This window comes from Otolemur garnettii, unplaced genomic scaffold, assembly GCF_000181295.1.
Source record: "Otolemur garnettii isolate 467f Iridium unplaced genomic scaffold, OtoGar3 scaffold00101, whole genome shotgun sequence".
Taxonomy (NCBI): Eukaryota; Metazoa; Chordata; class Mammalia; order Primates; family Galagidae; genus Otolemur; species Otolemur garnettii.
The window spans coordinates 5,063,910-5,088,157 of record NW_003852496.1 but is presented as its reverse complement, the minus strand read 5'-3'; the positions used below and the strand labels follow the sequence as shown (position 1 = coordinate 5,088,157).

At 42.1% G+C, this 24,248-nt stretch overlaps 1 protein-coding gene across 1 annotated transcript in view; it reads right to left on the bottom strand.

Annotated features, from left to right (window-relative positions):
• Positions 1-24,248, bottom strand: part of CUNH3orf20 (chromosome unknown C3orf20 homolog) — an 86,719-nt gene that overhangs the window by 37,282 nt on the left and 25,189 nt on the right. Inside the window, exons 6-10 of the mRNA XM_003796268.2 lie at positions 13,664-13,813; positions 12,813-12,933; positions 6,617-6,748; positions 1,732-1,855; positions 543-789 (exon numbers count right to left, since the gene is read on the bottom strand). Of these exons, the coding sequence (XP_003796316.2) occupies positions 543-789; positions 1,732-1,855; positions 6,617-6,748; positions 12,813-12,933; positions 13,664-13,813 (774 nt within the window). The remainder of the gene's footprint in view (positions 1-542; positions 790-1,731; positions 1,856-6,616; positions 6,749-12,812; positions 12,934-13,663; positions 13,814-24,248) is intronic.

The following is a 24,248-nucleotide window of genomic DNA, read 5'->3' as shown; positions in this document are numbered from 1 at the left end:
CAGCCACTGTCTGTCCTAGAGGTCAGGCAACAGTTTTTACAGACACCCAGATAGAACAGCAGGCTCTGCAGGCCAGCTGCCCTCTGACATACTGTTCAACATTCCAATGCAGTGGGAAGTAGCTGTGGACGGTATGAGAATCAATAGGTGTGGCTGTGTGCCAACAAAACCTTATTTATTTGTAGATATTGATATTTGAATTGTATATCATTTCACATGTCATAAAATATTCTTCTTTTGATTCTCCCTCAAGCACTCAAAAATATAAAAACCATTCTTAGGTTGCCCATTAAAAATAGATAGGAAGGCTAGATTTGGCCCACCACTAACCCCTGCCCTGATCAACTGCTCTGATTCTTTTCTTCCTCGGCTTGTTGCTACCTAAAATTATTTCATTTGTTCATGTGCTTATCTCTTATATTTCCCTACCCTTAGAATTTCAGCTCCAGAAGACAGGGTGCCCTATCTGTTGATTTGCTGCCACATGTCCACTGCCCATCCTAGAGCCTCACCCTGCAGAAAACACGAAGGAGCAGGCCTACCTGATCACAACCCTGGGCTTGGTGAGGATTCTGATGGCCTTCTTCCGTACGGGGCTCACAGGAGCAGACTCAGTCTCCTCTTTAAACATCTCTGTAAGTGAGGACTCCTGTCGGGCTGACTGAGATCGTAAAGGACTGTCTCCTGAAGTCATCTTGGAGATCCGCTCAGGAGGAGCTCCAGATTTCACCTTCAACCGGCCAGATTCTGCCTCTTCCTTTCCGATGGGATATTCAATGGTTAATAGACCTGTTTCCAGAAGACACCCAATTATCTTCCCTTCACAGCCAGGGCTTCTCAGCCCCTGCTCCCAGGCTAGAAGCATCAGAACCCGCTTCAGCTCATCCCCATTTATACCCTTTACTCTCACTGGTTCTCCTGACGCCTCCCTGGCCACCTCTCCTCCGATGCCCAGCAGAGTGCTCCGGCCCTAGTGCAGTTAGTGCAGTGACTGCTGGCTGAATGTAAGAATGGACAAATACCACTTCTACTCATTCTGCAATCTCCGTTTTGTCAGGGAGCCCCATATTTCATTCAGTTTCGTGTCCTTCATAGCACCAACATTCTCAGGATGCATCCTCAGATTTGAGTCCCTTCCACCTACTTTCTTTGTTGTATTTAATTTATTAATATTCTTGTCTTAGAATACAGGGACCTCATGTCCTCTCATCCACTCACCAAACTAAGCCAAAATGGACCTAGTTCACTGTGCTTAGTGGTGTGGCCTCAGGCAAGTCCCTTCAGGACCTGAACCAAATGATCCCATCTGCAATGAGGAAATATCGGATGGCACCTGTGGCTCAGTGAGTAGGGCGCCAGCCCCATATACCGAGGGTTGCGGGTTCAAACCTGGCCCCAGCCAAACTGCAACAAAAAAATAGCTAAGCATTGCGGCAGGCGCCTGTAGTCCCAGCTACTCGGGAGGCTGAGGCAAGAGAATTGCCTAAGCCCAAGAGCTGAAGGTTGCTGTGAGCTATGACACCACAGCACTCTACCAAGGGCAACAAAGTGAGACTCTGTCTCTAAAAAAAAATAAAAAATAAAATGGGGAAATATCCCCGCCCTGCCTACTTCCGTGGAGGTTCAGAGTAAAGAAGTAATGGGTGGTAAAGAGCTGTCCTTTGAGATGCCTTTCAGCGACCTGGGATTTGGGAAGCCATTGAACAGGCTTTTACCCACCCCCCAATTTACCTGATGCCAGCAAGACAGAATTCATAAACTGAGTCACTGTCTTCTGAAACCGCTTCTTGATCTCGGCCAGCGCTCGGCTCATCTTAGACACCTTCTCATCTATGCTGCTGATTCCACGGGGAAGCTGGACAGAGGCAAAGGGGAAGGACCCCGAGGAACCAGCTGCCTAGCCTGGTGATAACCAGTGCTTGCTCTGGTTTGGAGCATGTGCAGTTCCCTCTACCTGGGACACACCTCTCTCCCTCTTAGCCTAGAAAATTCCTACACACCAGCCCAGACCTGAATCGGATGTCCCATCCTTGGAAGGTTTTCTCTTATTCTGTTGGGTAGAACTGCCCCTTGCCTTGGACACTCATCATGCTCTCTGTGCAGCCTGAAGACAGAAGTTAGCAATTTACCAAGCAATGAGTTATGTCTGAGCCTGCTCCCCTAGACTGCATGTGCCTAGAGGGGAGGGACTGAGCCTTGGTCACTTTGGTGTTTGACTGCCTGGCCTACACAAGGTAGGCCATTTACTCAGTAAATGTTGCTGCCCTCATAGGTAAATGCTGGTCTCCCTCTGCCATGAATCCCACACTGCATCCCTCAGAAGCTCCCTCAGTTCTGGCTGCCAAGCAGTGGTTGCTCCCAGCACCCAGCTAACTGCCTCAATTCTGGATTGCTCTGAAGGACCATTCTGGCCCGGGGTCCGGCTGTAGGATTGCTGAGGCCTTTGCTGTGGTTGTCCTGCTGCTCAAACTCTCCCCCTGCCCAAGCTGACTTCCTTCAAACTTCAAAGGGGCTATTCCACAGAGCAGCCCCCAATAAAGCCTCACACACCTAGCTCCATATCAGAGTCCATTTTCCAGGAAGCAGGAAACCTGCTCTGAACAGCTGAGGCATCTCAGTGGTACCGTAAAATCAAGCTCAGGGTCCAGAGTCGAGCCTGACTTTATCTCCAGGAAGCCTTCCCTGGTTTTCTCAGCCAACAGCCATTGCTCTATGTGCTGAAATCCACATATGTCCCTTCCTATTCTTTCTGCCCTGGGTCCTGGCTATTTTTTATCCAGGGACTTCTTTTATCCCTAAACTTAGCTCCTTGAGGGCAAAATCCCTGCTTTCTATATCTCCTACCTAACATATAGGAGGTAGGAAAAACAATTTTCTTCCACAGAATTCAAGCCTGAGGTGGAAAGAGTAGGGTAGGGATGAACAGCTTCTTTGAAGGACAACAAAGTCAGTCCCCATGTTTTTCTTTAGCCTGCAGCAGAAATCCTGTAAAGAACACCCCTGATAATAGCAAAGCTTCAACCATCCTTCTACTTGGTGGCACCAGCCACTGCTTCTGGGCTAATTTTATTTATTTACTTAAAATTTATACCCAGACTACTTCCAGAAAGGATTTGAGGCAGCACACTAGGCTAATAAAGCATTTAAACTGAGGCATCGTCTCGCTTCCAAAGTGCTGCCTTGATAGAAATATTTAGTGAGGAGCTAGGCCTAAGGGCTGTAAAACCTGGGACCGCCATTCTGCCTGTCTCTCTGATGGGTGGCTCTTTCCAGGGTGATGGGTGTCTGGGGAAGCCATTTACCAAGCTCCCCAGTAACGGAGACTTGGAGGGAAGAGGCCACCCCACCCCAGCTTTCATAGGCAGCAGTGGATTTTGTTCCCAAACAAGCATACACAGATGGTACAGAACAGACTGTAAAAGTCCGAAGATGGGTGGGCCCAAGATGGGTGGGCTGGGTGGGCCCTACACATCACTGTACAATAGGGAAACTAAGCACCAGACAGGGAGGGAACTGGCCCAAGGCCCTATGGCCTCTTTCTAGCCTAAGCTCTTTGTCAACCTTGACATTCAGTATATTCTCTTGGAGGCTCCTGGCAGCTCCAATAGTCCAAGAATCTAAGATACACTAATTGGCTAAGCCTTAGATTTCATGCAAAAGTATCCCGAGATGCTTAATCAGGTGTTAATGTCAACATCTGGAAATTTTGTTACCCACAACAAATCACATTTACTCATTTGTTTCCGTTTAATCTCACGAGAAAGTTGTAATACCTAGTGCACATCCATACTTTCTCAAACAGCAAAGGTCAGAACCATAAGGCGTTTTGGCAAGTCAGTCTTCTAGGTCAGCATCAGCTCCTATCACCTATTATGCAGCACTGTGTACAGCTGCTGTCTTAACATATTGGTTTGTTTATCCCTATGTCCCCAAGACAGTTATGTTCTTTGAGTTATTGTGTCATTTTAAATAACTTTTCAGTATTTTACTGCAATGTCAAACTATGCCTCTGGAAGCTTCTCTTAATGGAGATTCCACCCTCTAGACCAGCATGGTCCGGTAGAAATACAATGTGAGCTACATGCATAGTTTTAGTGTCTAGCAGCCACATAAAAATGTTTGTAAAGGTAAAATTAATTCTAATAACCTATTGATTTGACCCAGTATATAGAAAATATAATAATTTCAACATGACATCAAAATAAGCGATTATGAGTGAGAAATTTCACCTTTTCTGTTCACACTAAATCTTTGAAATGCAACATTATATTTTTAGTCAGAGCCCATCTTAGTTTGGACTCATCACATTTCAAGAGCTCAATAGTCATGTGTGACTTGAGGTTACCACACTGGATAGCTTTGGACTTCTAATTCCAGCTTGCTAAAATTGCATTAAGGCAAGGAAAAATAAGATTTGAATTGCCAAGGAGCTTTCCCAGGGTGTGTGTTTGAGGGTGTGTGTTTGAGTACATGAGCTTAGAGAGATGTCTCCAAACTTTAGAGCTAACCCAACAAGAAGCTGTCAGAAAAATGAAGTATTTTTGCAATTTTACAAGAATGAATAATTCCCTAATATCCATTGCCTTTAATAAGAAAAATAATCTCACATTTTTTACCCAGTCTAAAAAGGTTTTCAAGAAACAAACCTGTGTATTTAATAATGTCACAGTGACTTTCAGAGTGAGAATTAGGAACCAGATGGATAGGTTGGAAGCGTCAACAAGCAAGATCATCCATCTCCCTCAGCCCAAATGAACTTGAACTCCTATGGGTACTTTGCTCTTTAAGGTAATCAGTGCAGCTGGATTCAGATGCCTGAGTTTCCTGGGTGCTCCTATGAGACCCCTTGAGGAATACTCCCTCTCCTCATGCCCCAGTGGCTTCACGTGCCCTCTGCCTGGCATGCCACGCTCATGCAGCTGGATTATGACTGTGGCTTGTGCCTTGCCCCCTCCATTAGACTGAAAGTATTTCAGAGAGTAGAGGGATTGGGATGCCTTCATTTCTACGCATACACACACACACACGCGCCACCCTCCCCCGCAGCCAATTTGGCATGCTGCAGGTGCTAATATATTTTATTAAATTTGCTAATGAATTAACAAAAGCAAAATGCTGCTGGAATGAAAATGCTATTTAAAAAACAGGCACAATGCTTTCCTCCAGGAGAAATGTGGGGGGTCCCTAACAAATCCCTGCCCCTTGTGTCCCTATGTAGCATGAAGACATTGGGCTGGATGCCTGCTCTGACAGTGTGAGCTTGTGGCATGCAGCAGCAAATATCCCCATAGCTTAACTGGGTTGACTGGGTTTCTTGCTCAGGATGACCATATAATTTATCATCTGAACCAGTAAACTTCTAAGAAGGAAAGAGGATGCTATTTATAATTGTTCCAGGTGGACAGGTGTAAATCTGGACTGGCTCTGGGAAAACTGAGAGGTATAGTCCTCCTGCTCCTGCTCCTAGAAGACTTCCCTTGGGGAGCATAGTGCTTTGTGGGACCACAGATGGTTTGCTTCATCTGAGTGAGCCCTTAGTTTCCATAGCCTTGTGCTGTATTGGCAGTGTTCTCTTTCAGACTCTAAACTCAGGGTGCAGGGATCGTGTCCTCTTCATCCTCTCAATCTCTCTCTATGATGTTGATTTGAGACCCCCAAGCACACAGTAGGATCCATGAAGACCCAGTGAATGGAAAATGAACTTCCAATAACTACCCACTATATTTTCCTCCACCCAATAAATATCTGGTAAGTACTTAATTTGAAGCAGTCTTTGTGCTACACCTCAACTGATACTAGTGGGAATCACAGAGAATTCTCAATTTGGTGGAGAAGATAGACTTGTAAATAAAGGAGTGAATGGAGATTGTCACAGATGAGAGTCAAACTGAGGAAGGGATAGACTCTGCCTGGGATGGGGAGAGGATAGTAGTTATTCTATCCAGCACTATTTCCCCCACCTTCTGATACCAACACCTTCCTTTTCCTTTAGGGAAACACTTCTGCCTGGGAGATGCATTTGAGATTGATCTCACCTCTTGGCCCCCAGGATGGATGTGAGAGTCAAGCTCAGCCCCTGGAAGTAATACATCCTCCTGGCTGTGAGAAATGCTTCAAGCAGAGGCAACCAATAGAACCAATGAGTGTTGATGCTGGCATTTCTACTTAGTGCTTAGGGAAAGAGAGCCCTCCCTTTCCCAGGGACATTAAAGATGTAGAATAATAGCTTAGAGATGTTTGTAGCCATTTTGTTACCAAAAAGAGAAAAACTCCTTAAGAATAAAGCCAACAAAGAGGAAAGCAGAGTCAAGAGACAGAAAGATCTGATGGAATCATTTGAAGGCCTGGATCCAGCCTTTCCTGAAGCTGCATATTGATAGGCTTCTCAGTTTATTGAGTAAATATATTCTGTTTTTGTGCTTAACTCACTTCATATTGGATTCTGTCACTTAAAACTGAAAAACTCCTAACTGATACACAAACAAGAAGTCTCACAGAGAAGGTGATACTAAGGGTGGGAAGTGAATGATGCTAAAGAGAGAATGAGATATAAGGTGACAGCCCATGTTAAGATGCCCTGAGTTCAGGGCTCAGTGCCTGGTCTGCTTTGCCTTACCCGTTTTTCATGTGACATTCTATGGGGACAGTTGTTAGCTGTTATAGGCACTGTGACTGTCTCATTCAAGGAGGTGAAGGTGACCACGATAGAGTCCTGCCCCAGCACCTTCAGCTTCATTTGCTCATTCACCTGCAGATGGAGAAATGAGGACTCATAGGATCCTGCTTCTGTTGCCTTGCTTGCCCCTTCCCAACCTGCCACAAAACCTAAAATCCCACTTGGTTTGGGGCTGAAGGTTCATAAGAGCTTTCTAGTTCTTACGTTAAAATTCAGCTTTTTCAGAGAAAACAAAAGAATTCCAGTCTCGAGTGGTGCCTGTGGCTCAGTCAGTAGGGTGTCAGCCCCATATACTGAGGGTGGTGAGTTCAAACCAAGCCCTGGCCAAACTGTAACAACACCACCACCACCACCACCACAAGAGTTCCAGTTTCTCTTTGTGGGATTAGTTGCATAAGTAACCAATGTCCCTTTACTCCAGCTCCTTCTCTTTCCAACCTAAGCAGGAAACCCACTGTGAAAGAAGTGCAGGTGGCTAGCAGGTGAGTCAGCTTTAGTCCTGGGACAGCTGGCCTGGGCATGCAGCTTGGGCCAGAAGCCAATCCTTTAACCCTGAATCAGATAGCTGTATCCACTCAGGCATCAAGTCTAACTCTGAGTCTTGTCCTATAGCAGGTGGGAAGGTGAGCACATGGTAGGAAGCACCAGAAAGCCCCTGCAAATGGGTGGGAACCAAAAGGGCCTGAGCTGCACATACTCAGTTCCTTCTCTAACATCACCAACTATGTCACTACTCTTCCCCTGAGGAGGAGCCAAATTCCATCAGAAAGGGGCAAAATAGACTTTTTTTGCCATTTCCAAAAAAGTAGGATTTCTCTTTAGCTGTCCCAGATAGGAGCCTGGGGAGGTTGAGGTGCACTTATAACAACTTGTTGCTTACTGAGAGCTCTGTGGTCTAGGGGTAAGTCCCAGTTCTGCCTCCTGTTAGCAAGCTAGTTAGTCCCTCTGAATCTCAAATTTATCAGCATAAAATAATTGAAAGGCTATTATTAAATTCAAATAAGATAAAAATGGTGGAGGGCTTTGTAGGTCATAAAGTCGCACATCTGCCCTGAGACGATCTTGTCAGGACACTGTGGAGCAACTCACATTCAGGCTGCTGATGGTGTCCATGTGCAGAGCATTATTTATGCACAGAGGCCCTCCCTGCAGGCTTGAATTACATATCCCTACACTGCTGTGTTCCTCCTAGTCTTCTGTGCTTCTGACTTAGAATATCTCCTTACCTACAAACACCCCTGGCAATCCTCTGAACCAAGAAGACACTCTCCATTTTGCTCCTTCCATTTCCTTTCACTTTTTCAGCTGTTGGCCCAGGGGTCTACATGGAACTTCCTTATCACTGAGTGAGTCTTTTCCTCACACTCTCCAGTCTGGTGGCTAATTCCTCCCAGTTCCCAGAAAACACTCAACCATGACTTGCCAAGTCATCAACATCTTCAAACTTGTCGATCATTCTCACTTAAGGGAAGCCCTACCCTCTGCTGCCCTCCTTCTAGAGAGATGTGACATAGTACCAGAGCTGGGAGATCAACCTCTGCAGCTGGGCAGGGGTTGAAACTCAGTGCTGTCACTAACCAGTTGGGCAATTTTGGCAAATTGGTTAGCTTCTCTGATCCTGGGGGCAATAATAGAATCCTTTCCCTGGGACACTTCCCCATGGACACTACCATGCAGGTTTTGTGGGACAAAATAAGCATGTAGCCTAGCATGTTGCAACTATTATGTTTATTTGCCATCCTTACTCCCAGGGTGGTTTCTTTTTCTTTCTCTCAATGCCCCAAATATGGCTGCTCTACAAATGTAGCCCAAACCCATCCTTTTAAGAGTTCATTACCTAGCCCATCATATCTTATCCACTATCCCTGAACTCTCACTTTGAGAGTTCATTAACTAGCCCATCATATCTTATCCACTTTCCCTGGTCAGGATCCATGTCATGACAGCCCAGAGAGATAGGGCCAGTGGGCCAAACCAGTATGTCTAAAACCATATTGGTCACTGATCTTCTCAGAAACACTTCTATTTTCAGCCAGACACATACTCCATTATTGAGTCATCTACAATTTCCTCCTCCCTTCATCTATCCCTTATCATCCATGCCTGAACACCATTTCTTTTATTAAAATGGTCCCCTTTAAAAAATATTGTCAATATTTTTAATCATGTTGTGTCTGGCTAGTAACTCCCAACTAGTCCCTCCCTTGGACTATCCATGGTCTTTTCCTCTCTAGCCAACCTTCCACACAAAACCTGAACCCAACATTTCAGGCCTCAGCTTAAAAATTAACTAGCTTCCAGCATAGCTGGAATCAACTCCTAACAGGCTGACCTTTCCAAAGATAAATGTAAGCTTGAAAAAAAATACAAAAAAAAACTACCCAAAAGCTATGAAGAGTAAACAAAAGCAGGAAGATTTTGGAGAAGACTCATAAAACTTAAGAAAAAAAAAGGACCACCATGGGATAAGTTTTTCTTTAATAGCTGTAACCTGAAGGCAGTCGCAGGAATGTGTGGAGAGAATGTCAGAATGAATAGAGCCAGGGAAAGAGAGCCCTGAATTCTGTGTATAGACTGCCCACATCTCTGCATGATCCCTCAACTATGTATGAGCTGAGAAAATTCAAGACAGCTTACAGTTAAACAGAAATACTGCATTTGAGCAGCTGCCCACTGCAGGTGAAGCAAAATTTGTAGTTTGAATCCAACCTAGTTCATTTGCTGTTAAAACAAGAATATCAACACTCTTCAGAGAAATACATCAGAACTCAGAGATTCCACAACATAACATTCATGATGTCAGGCTATGATCCAAAATTACTCAACATATGAAGAACCAGTGAAATGTGAGCCATTCTCAAGGCAACAAATAATGGAGGCCAATTCTGTCTGATACAACCCAGATGCTGAAATTTTCAGACAGGGACTTTAAAGCAGCTAATTTAACTATACTTGATGGAGTAAAGGAAAATGTACTTGGAACGAATTATAAAATGGTAGAGAAATAGAAAATATAAATAACTAAATAGAAATTATAGAACTGATAATATGTAATATCTGAAATTTAAAAATTTTACAAAAGTAGCATAATAGTGGAATAGACATGACAAAATAGAGCCAGTGAACTTAGAGAAAGATCAGGAGAAATTATCCAATCTGAAAAGTAAAGAAAAAAAACTTTGAATAATAACAACATAACAGAGCTCCAGTGACAATAAAAAAATATCTACAACACATAAAACTGAAGTCTCAGAATAAAAGGAGAGAAATATTGGAATTCCTTCCAAAGAAGATTTAGAAGATGCCTCAAATTTGATAAAATGAATTCAAATGAATTTATGGATTCAAAAATCTCAAGACTCAGGCTCCACCAACCAAAAAAAAAAAAAAAAAAAAACAACCACACCTCAACATATAGGACTTAGAAAACCAAAGAAAAGAGAAAATCTCACAAGCAGCTAGGGAAAATGAACAGCAATTTGAATAACTACAGATGTCTCATCCTAAACTATGGAGGACAGACACAGTGGAACATCTTTAAAATGCCAAAAGAAAAATAAACAGCCTAGAATTTATATCCAGGAAAAAAATTTCCTTTAATAAAGAGATTTGTCACATGAAAGAAACCAGAGAATATGTACTTTAAGAAATATCAAAGGAAGTTCTTCAGGACAAAGAGAAATAATAGCAAAGGGAAACTTGGACTTTCATGGCAGAATGAAGAACATTGGAAAGAGTGAGTATCTGGGTAAAAACAAACTGGCTTCTGCAGCCTCCAAGATGACATGTGAACTCCTCAGCCTGACATCCAGTGCCTCTTATCCCCACTCTGCATCATATATACTTCTTGCCCTACCTATTTTCACAAGAAGTATACTTGTGACCTCTCAAAGATTCCACACTTAGCCCATTTCCAATGTTTACAGATGCTTCTCCCTCTACCCAGAATGCTCTTTCTTCCTCCTTCTCCTTTTATGCCATGGAAATCCAAGTGTAAAATTATTCACAATCACTCCCTGATGCAACTCAGGGACACCTTCTTTTCTAGGCCTCTGCTGTGCATTTCTGTGTGCAGCTCCAGGGAATATAGATAAATGAATGAAAACACCTTGCCAAAATGCTTTATTTTTTTATTTAGTTCTCACAGAAATACTATGATGCAGGAGGGCAGGTCTGGTGACAACTAAGACTCAGGGAAGCCGAGTAGTTTCCATTAAGCTGCACAGCCAGAATATGGCAAAGTGGGCACTAGCACTTGGCTCCTCAGACTCTCGTCCTAGTTCTGTCTATGTCTATTTGGCTATACTAACACATAAACTTATGATGCCAGCTTTCAACTGATTTGCAATATTCTTAGATTATAAACTTTCCTTTTTTTTTTTTTTTTTTTTTTTGAGACCAAGTATTTTTCCACTACCCAGGCTAGAGTACTGTGGCATCAGCCTAGCTCACAGCAGCCTCAAACTACTGGCTGAAGCGATCTTCCTGCTTTAGTCCCTCAAGTAGCTGGGTCTACCAGTGTCCACCATAACACCTGCATAATTTTTCTATTTTTCATAGAGACAGGGTAGTGTTCTTGCTCAGGCTGGTCTTGAACTCCTAAGCAACCCTCCCACCTCAGCCTCCCAGAGTGCTAGGATTATAAAAGTGAGCCACAGCACCAGGCAGACAATAAACTTTCAAACATCTATGAAAAACTAAACAGTAAGAAAATACCATGATACAACCCCAGGTTAGGAATCTCAGGCTTGGAGGCCTGGTAAACCTCAGAAATACTTGTAAAAACTATAGATATCCAAAACCCTAATCAAATCAACTGAACAAGGATCTCTCTGGGGCTGACCCTAGGGTCCCTATTTTTGAAAAGTCCCAGAGGTTATTATGATAAGTAGCCAGAGCTGAGAACCTCTTCATTACATAACTAATTACCAAATGACTAATCTAAACTGTGAGCACTGTGAGAAGAGAGAAATGGATATGGGCTGGGATGCCAACAAAGAGGGACATCTGGGCAGGACTTTGAAGGGCATTTGGACAGGCAGAAAGAGAAGGGGAACATTTCAGGCCAAGGGGAAAGGGCAGATGTTCAAGGGATTGAATATTTCTGAGCAGAGATGTCATCTAAAGGAATCAGGGTATATATAAGGAGGAGAGTCCGGTGGCCAAGGTAGAGAATGAACTGAGAAGGTGAGGATGAACTGAGAGGCAGGAGGCTAAGGGTAGGATGCTTGAGCTCTACCACACTCTCCAAGAGTGCTTCTGCCTACAACCTTTTCCCTGGGGCTGTTAAGCTTAGGTCAGCTTGAGTGAATTCTACATTCTGTGATATTTCTCTGAACTTCAATCCTATGAGCCTGCACCTCTTTCACAGGTCTCATCCTTGTCTACCCTGTGTTCAAATTATTCTCTGAGACTTGAGTTTCTTGAGGAGTTTTGTTTATCCTTCTAACCCCTGATCACTGATTCTCAACTGGGGACAATTTTGCATCTAATGGGATGGTGCTATTATTTATAATGCATAGTTATATGAAAGAAATTTCCATACCCAAATGTCAGTAGTGCCAGCAATGAGAAACTCTGGCCTAGATTAAGTAACAAGCATACTTCATTGCTTTACTAATAAGTTAAATTTACTAAATATTATTATCTAATAAATCTTTGATGACTATCTGAACAGCCAAGTGAATGAAAAAAGCATTTGTGTCTAACAGTCACCATTGACTCTCAGATTGTTTAAAGTTATAAAAAATTAAAAACTGGAAAGAGCAATGTAGAATTGCTAGCATTTATTATTGCTACATATAGACATTAAAAATAAAGCTATCAACTACTATAACTGTTACTTCATAAAATAAAGACAATTTTAACAATAGAAATATAATATTAATAATAAAAATTAAATAGGAAGGATATTACTAGAAAGAGTCAGTATAGCAGCCAATATTTGCTATAGGCTAACCCTGGACCACCACCCACCAATCTGAGAGCCTCTGAATGAGACTTTAAGTTCCTTGATGGCAGGGCTCCTGTCTTATAGGTAGCTTCTTGGCTCTTAATGCTGTGCAGTTCATGGAAGGCTGCCAAGGCTCTCCCTGTGGCAGGGATGCTCACTGCCAGCCCACTTGTGCTGTCCTACCTTGTATTCCAGGGAGAGCAAAGTCTCTGTCTTGGAAGTCCAGTTCCACTTATGAACTACATAACCCTTTTGGTCATTGGTGGTCCCACCTTCATCATCCAAGACCAAGACGTATGGGCAACTAGGAGAGACACAGAAGTGAGTAGCTACTGCCAGGCCCCTGAAGGGAGTCCTTACCACTACAGACCATAGACAGGAAGAATGGTGGAGTTCTACAGGCAGCCTCACTTTCCCTATCTGCTATGGTCTGAGGCCCCTTAACACCCGCTGATGCCTCTAGAGGAGTCTATAGGGAAGGGCCAGTCTGTGGGAGATGATGGAGACTCAAGTCAAACCCTATTGGGGAAGAAATGGGATTTGTCCACTACTGCCTAGGAACATGAGCATACAAGATAACAGGCATCAAAATAGGGACCAGAATATTCTTTCCAAGAGCAGTTCCTTATTCAAAGCCAGATAAAATAAACTTTATACTGGCAAGAATATGTGCTTCTCTTAAGAGACCCCACACAAGTGGTATTCATGTCACTCTTGGTATAAAATACTTTCCCCCCTAAAAAATTTTTCATGAATCTAATAAGTAATCAAGAACTTAGCTCCCTGGGGTACAAAGTGGAATAAGACTTGGGAATTCCCCTCTCATTGGCTGTGGCATGGATCTGGCAAGTAAGGACCAAGCCTCAAAGTATCTATATTCCTGTAGGAACGGCTTTGGCCCTGACTCCCTGCCTTACTAGCCCTCTGGGTGCTACCTGGCTCTTTCTTTGACCAGGAACTCCAAATCACCACCTTAATCTCTCCCATCACCCTCAGAGATACTTCCCTAAGACTAGAGTTCCCCACCCACTTACCAGGTCTTTAGGTTGTAGTGAACACAGCCTTGGCCTTCACCATTGAACAGGGCCAGGAAGGCAGCAGATGTGTCACTAAAGAGGCAGGTGATGTTTCTCCCTCTGCAACAAGTGGGGATCTGACACATAGCAATGTTTCCAGAGGGATAGCTGGCAGATATGGTCAAGTAGAACAGAATACTCTCCAAGTTCTGTTCTTGGGAGCCCCATGGAAGCAAGTCTACGTGCTAAAGGGTTATTTGGTGCATCATTACTCATCTTCAAAGACCTTCACTGAATTTTGCATAAGTAACAATTTATTATATGATTACAGAACCCAGCCATGCCCTGGGTGCTTTCTTGTATTGTCTTTTCCTTACAACCATATGGAGGTAGGTAGCATTGTCTCTAACCCACAGATGATGGGGATAGAGATAATACTACCCTCCAGATGTCCCCTGGGTCTGGGACATGGACCTTTCAGTACTAAACCAAGAAAGTCCTAGGTAAATGAGGATGTGTTGGTCTCTCTATAGATGAGGAATCCAAAATGATCTGCCTCATGCCACATCATAAGGAAGTGGCAGAGGCAGGATTTCATACTTGAAGTCAGCAATATTTCCTAGTGCTGTCAGGCTGCCTCCACTTCTAACCAATCTAGGAGGGCAGGCAGTCTCCTTGTTCATTTCCAGGTAAATAGGCCCCAAGAAGCCTTAAGCCTTATTCCTGATGAAGGGGGATGTAGTGTTGGCAGGTACTGTTCTGTGTACAAATTTCAGTATTACTCAAAGAGACCAATTGCAGTGGGTATTGCTGGGATCTGCCTCCTAAACCTTGCCCCCTAGCTAAATAAAGAATTAATGAATAGACACTATGAAAAATAACCTAATAGAAGTTCTGGAGCTAAATAGTATAATAACTAAAATGAAAAATTACTAGACAGGCTCATCAGCAGATTAGAGCAGTAGAAGAATCAATCAGTATACTTAAAGATAGAACAATTAAAATTACTCAGTCTGTGAAATAGAAAAAAGAATAAAGAAAAAGGAATAGATCTTAGGACCATCAAATATTCCAATATATGTATAACAGGAATCACAAAAGGAATGGAAAAAGAGAAGGGAGAAAATATTTGGAGAAATAATGGATAAAAACTCCTCAAATTTGAATAAAGACAAGAATCCCTATTTTTAAGAAGTATAACAAGACCAAGCACAGTGGTTCACATCTATAATCCCAGAACTTTAGGAGGTTGAGGTGGGAAGATAGCTTGTGGCTAGAGTTCAAGACCAGCTTGGGCAATACAGTGAGACTTCATCTCTGTGTATTGTAAAAAATTAGCCAGGCATAGTGGCACACATTGCAGTAACTCAGGAGGCTGAGGCAGGAGAATCACTTAAGCCCAGAAGTTCAAGGCTACAGTGAACTATGGTCATGCCACTCCCCTGCTGCCTGGGTGACAGAGTATGAGATCTTATCCCTATCTTATAAAAACAATGGAGACGGAGAAGGAGAAGTAGCAGCTCAATGAACTCAAAGTAGGATAAATTCAAAGATATTCACATATTATAATCAAACTGTCAAAAGACAAAGACAAAAATCTTTAAAGGAACAGGAGAGGAGAGATCATCATATATTAGGGATTCTCAATAATATTAATGACTGATTTGTCATCAGAAACCATGTAAGTCAGAAAGTAGTGATATGAAATATTTAAAGAGCTCAAAGAAAAACAACAACAAAGCTGTCAATCAAGAATTCTACATCCGGGGTGGCCTCTGTGGCTCAAAGGAGTAAGGTGCTGGTCCCATATGCCAGAGCCCTGGCCAAAAACTGCAAAAAAAAAAAGAATTCTACATCAGGCAAAATTATCTTTTGAAAATGAAGGAGAAGTTAAGGCATTCTCAGATAAGCAAAAAAAGAGGGAGTTCATCACTAGTTGACCTGCCTATAAGAAATGCTGAAAGAATGGGAGGGTACAGAGAAAGATGGCTGAATAGAAACCTCTAGTGATCGTCCCCCTATAGGAACCCCAAATTGAACAATTATCCATGCAAGAAAGCACCTTTGTAAAAAGAACCAAAAGCAGTTGAGCAATCACAGTACCTAGTTTTAACATAGCAAGGAAAGAGGCACAAAAGAAGTTAGGAAAGATAGTCTTGCATTGCTTACACCACCCTACCCATACCCCACCAAGGCTACAGAGAGAGGGAATCTGTGTGCTTAGAGGAGGGAGTGAAGTCATTTTAGGACTTTGTAGTGGAACTCAGTACTGCCCTGTCACAGAAGAACATAACACAGGGCAGAATTCTGCTGGTTCCCACAGAGGGAGCATTTAGACTAGCCCTGGACAGAGGAGAATCCTCCACCCTAGGACAAGGGAATTGAGTTCTGGCCACCTCCACTACCAGCTGATTAAAGTGGCCTAGGACACAGAAAAAATTTGAAAAGCAGTCAGGTCACAAAAACTGTAGTGCTTGGGCAAGTCCTGCTGCTGTGTTAGGCTTGGAGCTGATGGACTTAGGGTGCATATGACCCAGTGAGACACCAGCTGTGACAGCCAAGGGAGTCCCTATGTCACCCTTGCCCAACTCCAGGCAGTACAGCTTGGGGAGAGACTCCTTTCACTTGGGGAAAAGAAAAGAAAGAGTAGAGAGGAATTTGTCTTACAACTTGGGTACCAACTCAGATACAGTAGAATAAAGCAATAAGCAAATAGATTCTTGACGGCTCTGATTATAGGGCTTAGCTCCTGGATGGTAATTCTAGACCTACCCTGGACCGGAAGGAAATCCACTTTCCTGAAGGACTCAGTCCTGGCAGGATTCACCACCAACTGGCTAAAGAGCCCTTGGCTTTAGAATAAACATCAACTGTAGTCAGGCAGTAGTCACCACAGGCCTTGGGTGAGACTGTTGGCTATAGGTGTGACCTAGTACAGTTTCAGCTTTGGAGTACTTGTATCACTCCTTCCCCAACTCCAGGCAGCCTAGCATGGAAAGTGAAACTTCATCTGTTTGGTGGAAAGAGAGACGAGTGAGAGACTTTGTCCAGTAATCCAGGGAATTCTCCCATATCTTACTAAAACCCACCAAGGCACTACCACCAGGAATTTGCAAGAGTTACAGAGTCACTGGGCACAGGGCACCCCTAGTGCTGATATGGCAGTAAGAAAAGACTTAGATCACAACATCTACATCAGGCAAAATTGTCTTTTGAAAATAAAGGAGAAATTAAGATATTCCTAGATAAACAAAAAATGAGGGAGTTTGTTTGAATTTGAATACCTGGAAAGCCTTTTCAAGAAGGATGGGTACAAACAAGCCCAAACCACAATAATTAGAATAAATACCTACCTCTTCAATGCCTAGACAGAAACAAATATCCATAAACATTAAGAACATCATAGGAAAACATAACCTCACCAAACAAACTAAATAAGTCATCAATGACCAATCCCAGAGAGATAGAGATACATGACCTCTCAGACAAAGAATTCAAAATAGCTGTTTTGAGGAAGCTCTGTGAACTTCAAGACAATACAGAGAAGGAATTCAGGATCCTATCAGAGAAATTTAATAAAGACATTGAATAAATTTAAAAAAATGCAGCAGAAATTTCAGAGCTTAAAAATTCAATTAACTGAGAAACACATCAGAGTCTCTGAACAGCAGAACTGATCAAACAGAAGAATTGATGAGCTTGTGTATTAAAAGGAAGAGAAAGAAGAAAAAATAGAAAAGAATGAATCATGCCTATAAGATGATAGCCTCAAAAATAGCCTCAAAAGGATAAATATAAGAGTTATTGGCCTTAAAGAGGAAGCAGAGAAAAAGAATGTAGTAGAAAATTTATTCAAAGAAATAGTGAGAGAATTTTCCATACTTAGAGAAAGACATAAACATGTAGCTACAAGACTATCATAAGTTTTATCACTCAAATAAGACTACCTCAAGACATTTAGTAATCAACCCCCCAAAGATCATAGATAAAGATAAGGAAAAGTCAAGGCAAACAGCAAAAAGGAAGTTGGGAGAGACAGTCTTGTATTATGGCAAAAGAAAAGAAACAAATAACATAATAAATCTCTAATACATCTGCCAGCACACTTCTCAGTAGCACTTTATAGGCCAGGTGAGAGTGGCTTGGCATATTCAAAGTGCTAAGAGAAAAAAAACCAAAAACCCTTTTAATCCTAGAATATTATATTCTGCAAAAATGTCCTTCAAATGTGTAGGAGAAATAAAGACTTTCCCAGACAAACAAAAGCTGAGGAATTTCATCAATACACCAGGCCTATCCTGTCAGAAATACTAAAGGGAGTTCTTCCATCTGAAAGAAAAGGATGTTAATGAATAATAAGAAATAATCTGAAGATATAAATCTCACTGGTAACAGAAAATAGACAAATCCAGAATATTCTTATCACTCACTGTAAATACAGTGGGTAGTTGTATGTTGAATAAAAAGGCTAAAAGACAAATATGCCAAAAATAAATATAAGAACTTTTTAAGATATAGAAAATATAAAAATATTTATAAATGGAAACAATAAAACATCAAAAAGCAGGGTTGGAGATGGAATTAAAGTGTAGAGGTTAAGTTTTATTTATTTATTTATTTTAGCTTTTTCTTCATAGAGTTAAAGTGTTATCAGTTTAAAGTAATTGGTTATAAGATATTTTTTGCAAGCCTCATGGTAATCTCAAATCAGCAAACTTAACAACAGATATAGAAAAAATAAAAAGCAAGAAATTAGAACACGTTACCTGAGAAAATCACTTTTACACAAAAGAAGACAGGAAGAAAGGAAAAAAGAAAGAGGACCACAACAACCAGAAATCAAATAATGATATGGCAGTGGTTAAGTCCTTACCTATCAATGATAACACTGAATGTAAGGGGACTAAACTCTCCAATCAAAAGACAAGTGACTGAATGGATTAAAATAAAAAAATAAGATGCAACTATATCTTGACTACAAGAAACTCATTTCACCTATAAAGACACACACAGACTGGAAATAAAAGGAATAAAAGATATTCCTTGTAAATGGAAACAAAGAAAGAGCAGGAATAACTATCCTTATACAGATACAATAGATTTCATGACAAAAGCTGTGAAAAGAGACAAAGAAGCTCATCATACATATAATGATAAAGGGATCAGCTCAGCAAGAGTATAAAACAGGCAAAATGTCTAAATAGACATTTCTCAAAGGGAGACATACAAATGGCCAACAGGTTTATTAAAAAATGCTCAATATCTCTAGTCATCAAAAAATGCAAATCAAAACTACAATGAGATATCATCTTATCCCAGATAAAATTTTTTTATACAAAAGACAGGTAATACACACTGGCAAGGATATAAAGAAAGGGGAACCCTTACACTGTTGGAGAGAATATAAATTAATATAACCTCTATGGAGAACAGTATAGAGGTTCCGCAGCAAACTAAAGTTAGACCTACTATATGACCCAGCAATCCTACTGCGAGGTATATATCCAAAAGAAAGACATCAGTATATTGAAAAGTATCTGGACTCCCATGTTTACTACAGCACTATTCACAATAGCCAAGACTTGGAGTTAATCTAACTGTCCATTAACAAATACATGGATAAAGAAAATGTGGTACGTATACATATTAAAAAGGACAAAATCCTGTCATTTGCAACAAGTCCATGTTGGAATTGGAGAACATTATGTCAGGTGAAATAAATCAAACACAGAAAGACAAACTTCACCTTTTCTCACTCACTTGTGGGAGCTAAAAAGTAAAACAATTGATTGAGATAGAGAGTCGAACTATGGTTACCAAAGGTTGGGATAAAGTGGGGATGGTTAATGGGTGCAAGATCTAACAGTTGACGGCACAACAGGGTGATTATAATCAACAATAAGCTATTTACAATTTAAAATACTTAAAACAGTAGAACTGAGATGTTTCCTACACAAAAAAATGATAAATGCTTGAGGCGATAGATATCCCAATTACCCTCATCATTACACATTGCACATCTGCATCAAAACATCACGAGTCCCATAGACATACACAACTGTTATGTACTCATAATAACTAAAAATTAAAAAATAAAGAAATGCTAATGGGAATCCCTCAGACTAAAGTGAAGGGACACTAGATAATAACTCAAAGCCATACAAAGAAAAAAAAAAGAGCACTGGTAAAGGTAACTATGTAAGTAAATATAAAATCCAGTATTAGCATATTTTCAGTATGTAGTTTTTCTTTTTTCTATGTGATTTGAAAGAAATACATAAAATAATAATTGCAAATCTATGTTAATGGGCACATAACACCACTTACATTGGCAGCACTGTAAGATTTTGTAACCTTAGCATATCAGTGTTTCGCAGCTGTGTTCGTGTCAATGTGTGGTGGTGTCTTGCTGAATGAAGCTCATTATTATTGCTGTGTGTTTTGTGTGCCATCAAAAGAATGTCAGAGCTTGAATTAGAGCAAGAAGCAAGCATTAAATTTCTTGTTAAACTTGGCAAGAGTGGAAGTGAAATCAGAGATATGTTAGTCCCAAGTTTGTGGAGATAATGCCATAAAGAGAAGGGCAGTGTACACATGGATTAAATATTTTTTTCTGAGTGGAGAGCAAGTGTCACTGAAGAAAAGTCAGGGAGGCCAAGTAATGAGCAGAACTGACAAAAACATTGCAAAAATTCATTGAATTGTGCATCAAAATCATCAGCTGTGAGAAGCATAGCAGACCAAGTAAACATTAATAAACAGGAAAATCTTAACTAAAAATCTTGGCATGAGAAAGGTATGTGCAGGCTGGGTATGCTGGCTCACACTTGTAATCTCAGCACTTTGGAAGGCTGAGGTGGGAGGATTGCTTGAGGCCAGGAATTAAAGAGAAACGTGTGTGCAAAAATGGTCTCAAAGGAGCTCACCAATGAACAAAGGCAAAGGAAAGTTGAAGTTTTGGAGAGGCAAGATGATGTTTTAGGTCATGTTATCACTGGTGATGAAACTTGGGTCTATCAATATGACCCAGAATCAAGGCGTTAAAGTACACAATGGAAATTAGTCAATTCTTCTCCACCAAAACATCTCTGTCAGTCCAAATCAAGAGTCAAGACAATGTCTCTAACATTTTTTGATACTACATATCAGAGGGATTGTTCATTATGAATTTGTACCAAATGTATAGTTAACCAAGTTCACTATTTGGAAATTCTGCAAAGGCTAAATGAAAAAGATAGATGAAAATGACCTGAACTTTTTGCCAACAACTCACAGACGGCTCTTGCACTGCATCACAACAGTGCACCGGCTCACACAGCACGGTCTGTGAGAGAATTCTTAGCCTGTAAATAAATAATGGTATTGGAACACCCTCCCTACTCACCTGATCTGACTCCCAATGTTTTTCTTTCCCTGAAGATAAAGGAAATATTGAAAGACATTTTGATGACATTCAGGACATCATACAATGATAGCTCTGATGGCCATTCCAGAAAAAGAGTTCCAAAATTGCCATGAAGGGTGGACAGCTAGGCTCTAGCATTAGCACATAGCTTCCCAAAGGGAGTACTTTGAAGGTGACTATAGTGATATTCAGCAATGAGGTAATAGCACTTTTTCTGGGATGAGTTTGTGAACTCAATTGTCAGATTTTGTATATATAAAATCTAATTTTTAATAACAACATAGTCAAGGGATAGCGCTATAGAGGAACAGAATTCTGTCTACTGTTGAGGCTAAGTTATTAATTCAAACTAGTTTTTCAACTGTAATACTCGTGTATATTAATTAGTTTCCTAAAAATGGGTGGGAAAAAGCAATAGAAGTTTATAATCTCATGGTTCTGGAGGCTAAAAGTCCAAAATAAAGGTATTGGCAAGGCCATTACCTTGGAGGCTCTGCAGATGAATCTTTCCTTGCCCTTACAATTTATGGTAATTGCTAGGAATTTTTGGCATCCCTTGGCCGATAGATGCATTGTTCCGATCTCTGCCTCAGTCATCATACGACCTTATTCCCTCTGTATATGTGTTTGTTTTCTCTTCTTATAAGGATGCCATTCGTTATTTCAGAGCCTACCCTAAAAACATGACTGCACCTTAATAATTACATCTACAAAGACCTTGCTTCCAAAATGGTAACCTTCTGAGGTTCCAGGTGGATGTGAATTTTGGAGAGACACTATTCAACCCCATTGCCTTAGCATACCAAGGCAATCACTAAGAAAATAAATAAAATATGGAGAAAAGGAAATGAGGAGTAAGTCAAAATAACATGCTACAAGAAAATCAGACACAAAAGGAAATAGTGACAGAGGAATTAAGAAAAATGATAAGACATATAGAAAACCAATAGTAAAATGGAAGAATTAAGTTCTTTCATGTCAGCAACTACTTTCTTTTTCTTTTTTTTTTTTTTTGAGACAGAGCCTCAAGCTGTCCCCCTGGGCAGAGTGCCGTGGCATTACAGCTCACAGTAACCTCCAACTCCTGGGCTCAAGCGAGCCTCCTGCCTCCGCCTCCCAAGTAGCTGGGACCACAGGCGCCCACCACAACGCCTGGCTATTTTTTGGTTGCACCCATCATTGTTGTTTAGTAGGTCTGGGCTGGGGATTCGAACCCGCCACCTTAGATGTACGTGGCTGGCGCCTTAGCCGGTTGAGCTATAGGCGCCGAGCCAGCAACTACTTTCAATATAAATAGATTAAACTCTCTAATTAAAGGGCAGAGACTGGCAGAATGAGTTTTGGAATTCTGGAAGATGACCAACTTGTAGCAATCCTTGGCAGAGGGTCCTGAGCAGAGGAAGAAAAACTGACAGAATCGGACTCTATGAAGCCAAAGACAGGGAGCTGAGCCAAGAAAGAAGTTTGGCAAGCTGTATCTCTAAGGAAGAGCATTCAAGAAACCATATTACAGTTACAAAGCCTATCGACTAGAGGACAGGAGACCCCTCCCACAAACAGGGGGCCTGCCACAGGCTATCTGCGAACAAGCAGGGAACAAAACACCTCTCATTTTACCTTTCTGGAGAGAGCTACTGAACTCCAGGTCTCTTTCTCCAGGGAGGTCCCACTTATGAACTTAGACACCACCCCACCAGGCATAAAATTGAACAGATATTTTCCCCCACAAGTCCAAATTCCCAGTCCACCCTTTCCCCCTCGCATGGTGGTCTGAAGTTCTGCCCCCTGCAGAGCACAGAGTGTTTGGTCTTGTCCTGAGAGAACTGGGCATAGTGTGGACCACCAACCATCAGGACGGAATCTGTGACTAATGGGGAAGAAAGAGGGTGTGGAAAGAAAGGGGCACTTGGTGGGAGGAGGAGTAGTCCCCTGGTTATGACTATGCCTGGCCAGTGGTAGTGTTGACCCTCAGTTTGGGCTATGTCTGGCAGGACAGGGTGAAGAGCCCCCAGCTCTGACAGTACCCACAACAGGAGAGTGGTTGCCCCATGTGGACTGAGTTTGGCAGACAGGGCTGGTCCCCAGCCTCTGCTGGGCCTGCAAGCAGAGGCTTGATAGGTATGGACTGTGACCTGAGAGCAAGGGCATGATCCCCTGATTCCAATAGAACCGTTGAGCAGTGGCTTACTGGGTGTGAACCAAGACCTGAGGGCTAGAGCATGGTCCACTGTCTCCAGCGGGGCTGGTGACCAGAGGCTTACCAGGTGAGGACTGAGACCTGCAGGCGGAGTATGGTGCCCTGACTCTAACACAGCCTGTGAACAGAGGCTTGCCAGGCAGTGGACTGAGACTGGCAGGCAGGGGCATGGTCCCCTGACCCCAACTGGTCTGGCAAGCAGAGGCTAGTTGGATGTGACTGAGACTGGTGGGTGTGGGCATGGCCCCTGGCTCCAGCTGGGCTTGTGAGCAGAGAAGCAAAAAACAGTGTGGACTGAGTCTGGTGGGTGGGAGTGTGGATTCTTGGCTCCAATTGTGCTGTTGGAGACCCTTGAATCCCTCTCTGTTGGGTGGGTTGCACTTGAACTGCCTGAGACAATTTGGTTGGAACACATGTCGGCTCGGCGCCTGTGGCTCAAGCAGAACCCATGTCTGGGGCTGTCCATTTGGGGACATTCTGAGGTTGACCTTCCAGTTCTGAAGCAGAAAAGAACTGAAGGGTAGGGGCTGGGTGCCACAGCTGTTTGTATCTCTTCATAGTCGAGATTTAAACCTAATACTGTGGTTTCTTAGGATAGGGTAGAGGTTGGCTGATATCAAACAGAGCTAGCTTGCACTGTCTCACCAAGTAGGTGCTCAGAGTCTCTGGCTAAAACTCTGAAAGAGGCCTTGTGGTTGTAGGAGACAAGCCACAATTACAAAGCCTAGCGCTTTGGCAAGGTGCTATCTCTACTACCTGGGAACCCCAATTCAATCTCACCCTACCAGTTCTAATAACCAAACGGTGAAAAATAAACATGGTGCGGACCCAACGAAAGAACTCTGGCAACATGAATAACCAGAGTAGATCAACCCCCCCAAGAAATGACAAAGGAGATACAACTGAAGATGCCATGCATAGGCTTGGCTCAAGTGGCTAAGGCGCCAGTCACGTACACCTAAGGTGGCAGGTTCGAATCCAGCCTGGGCCTGCCAAACAAC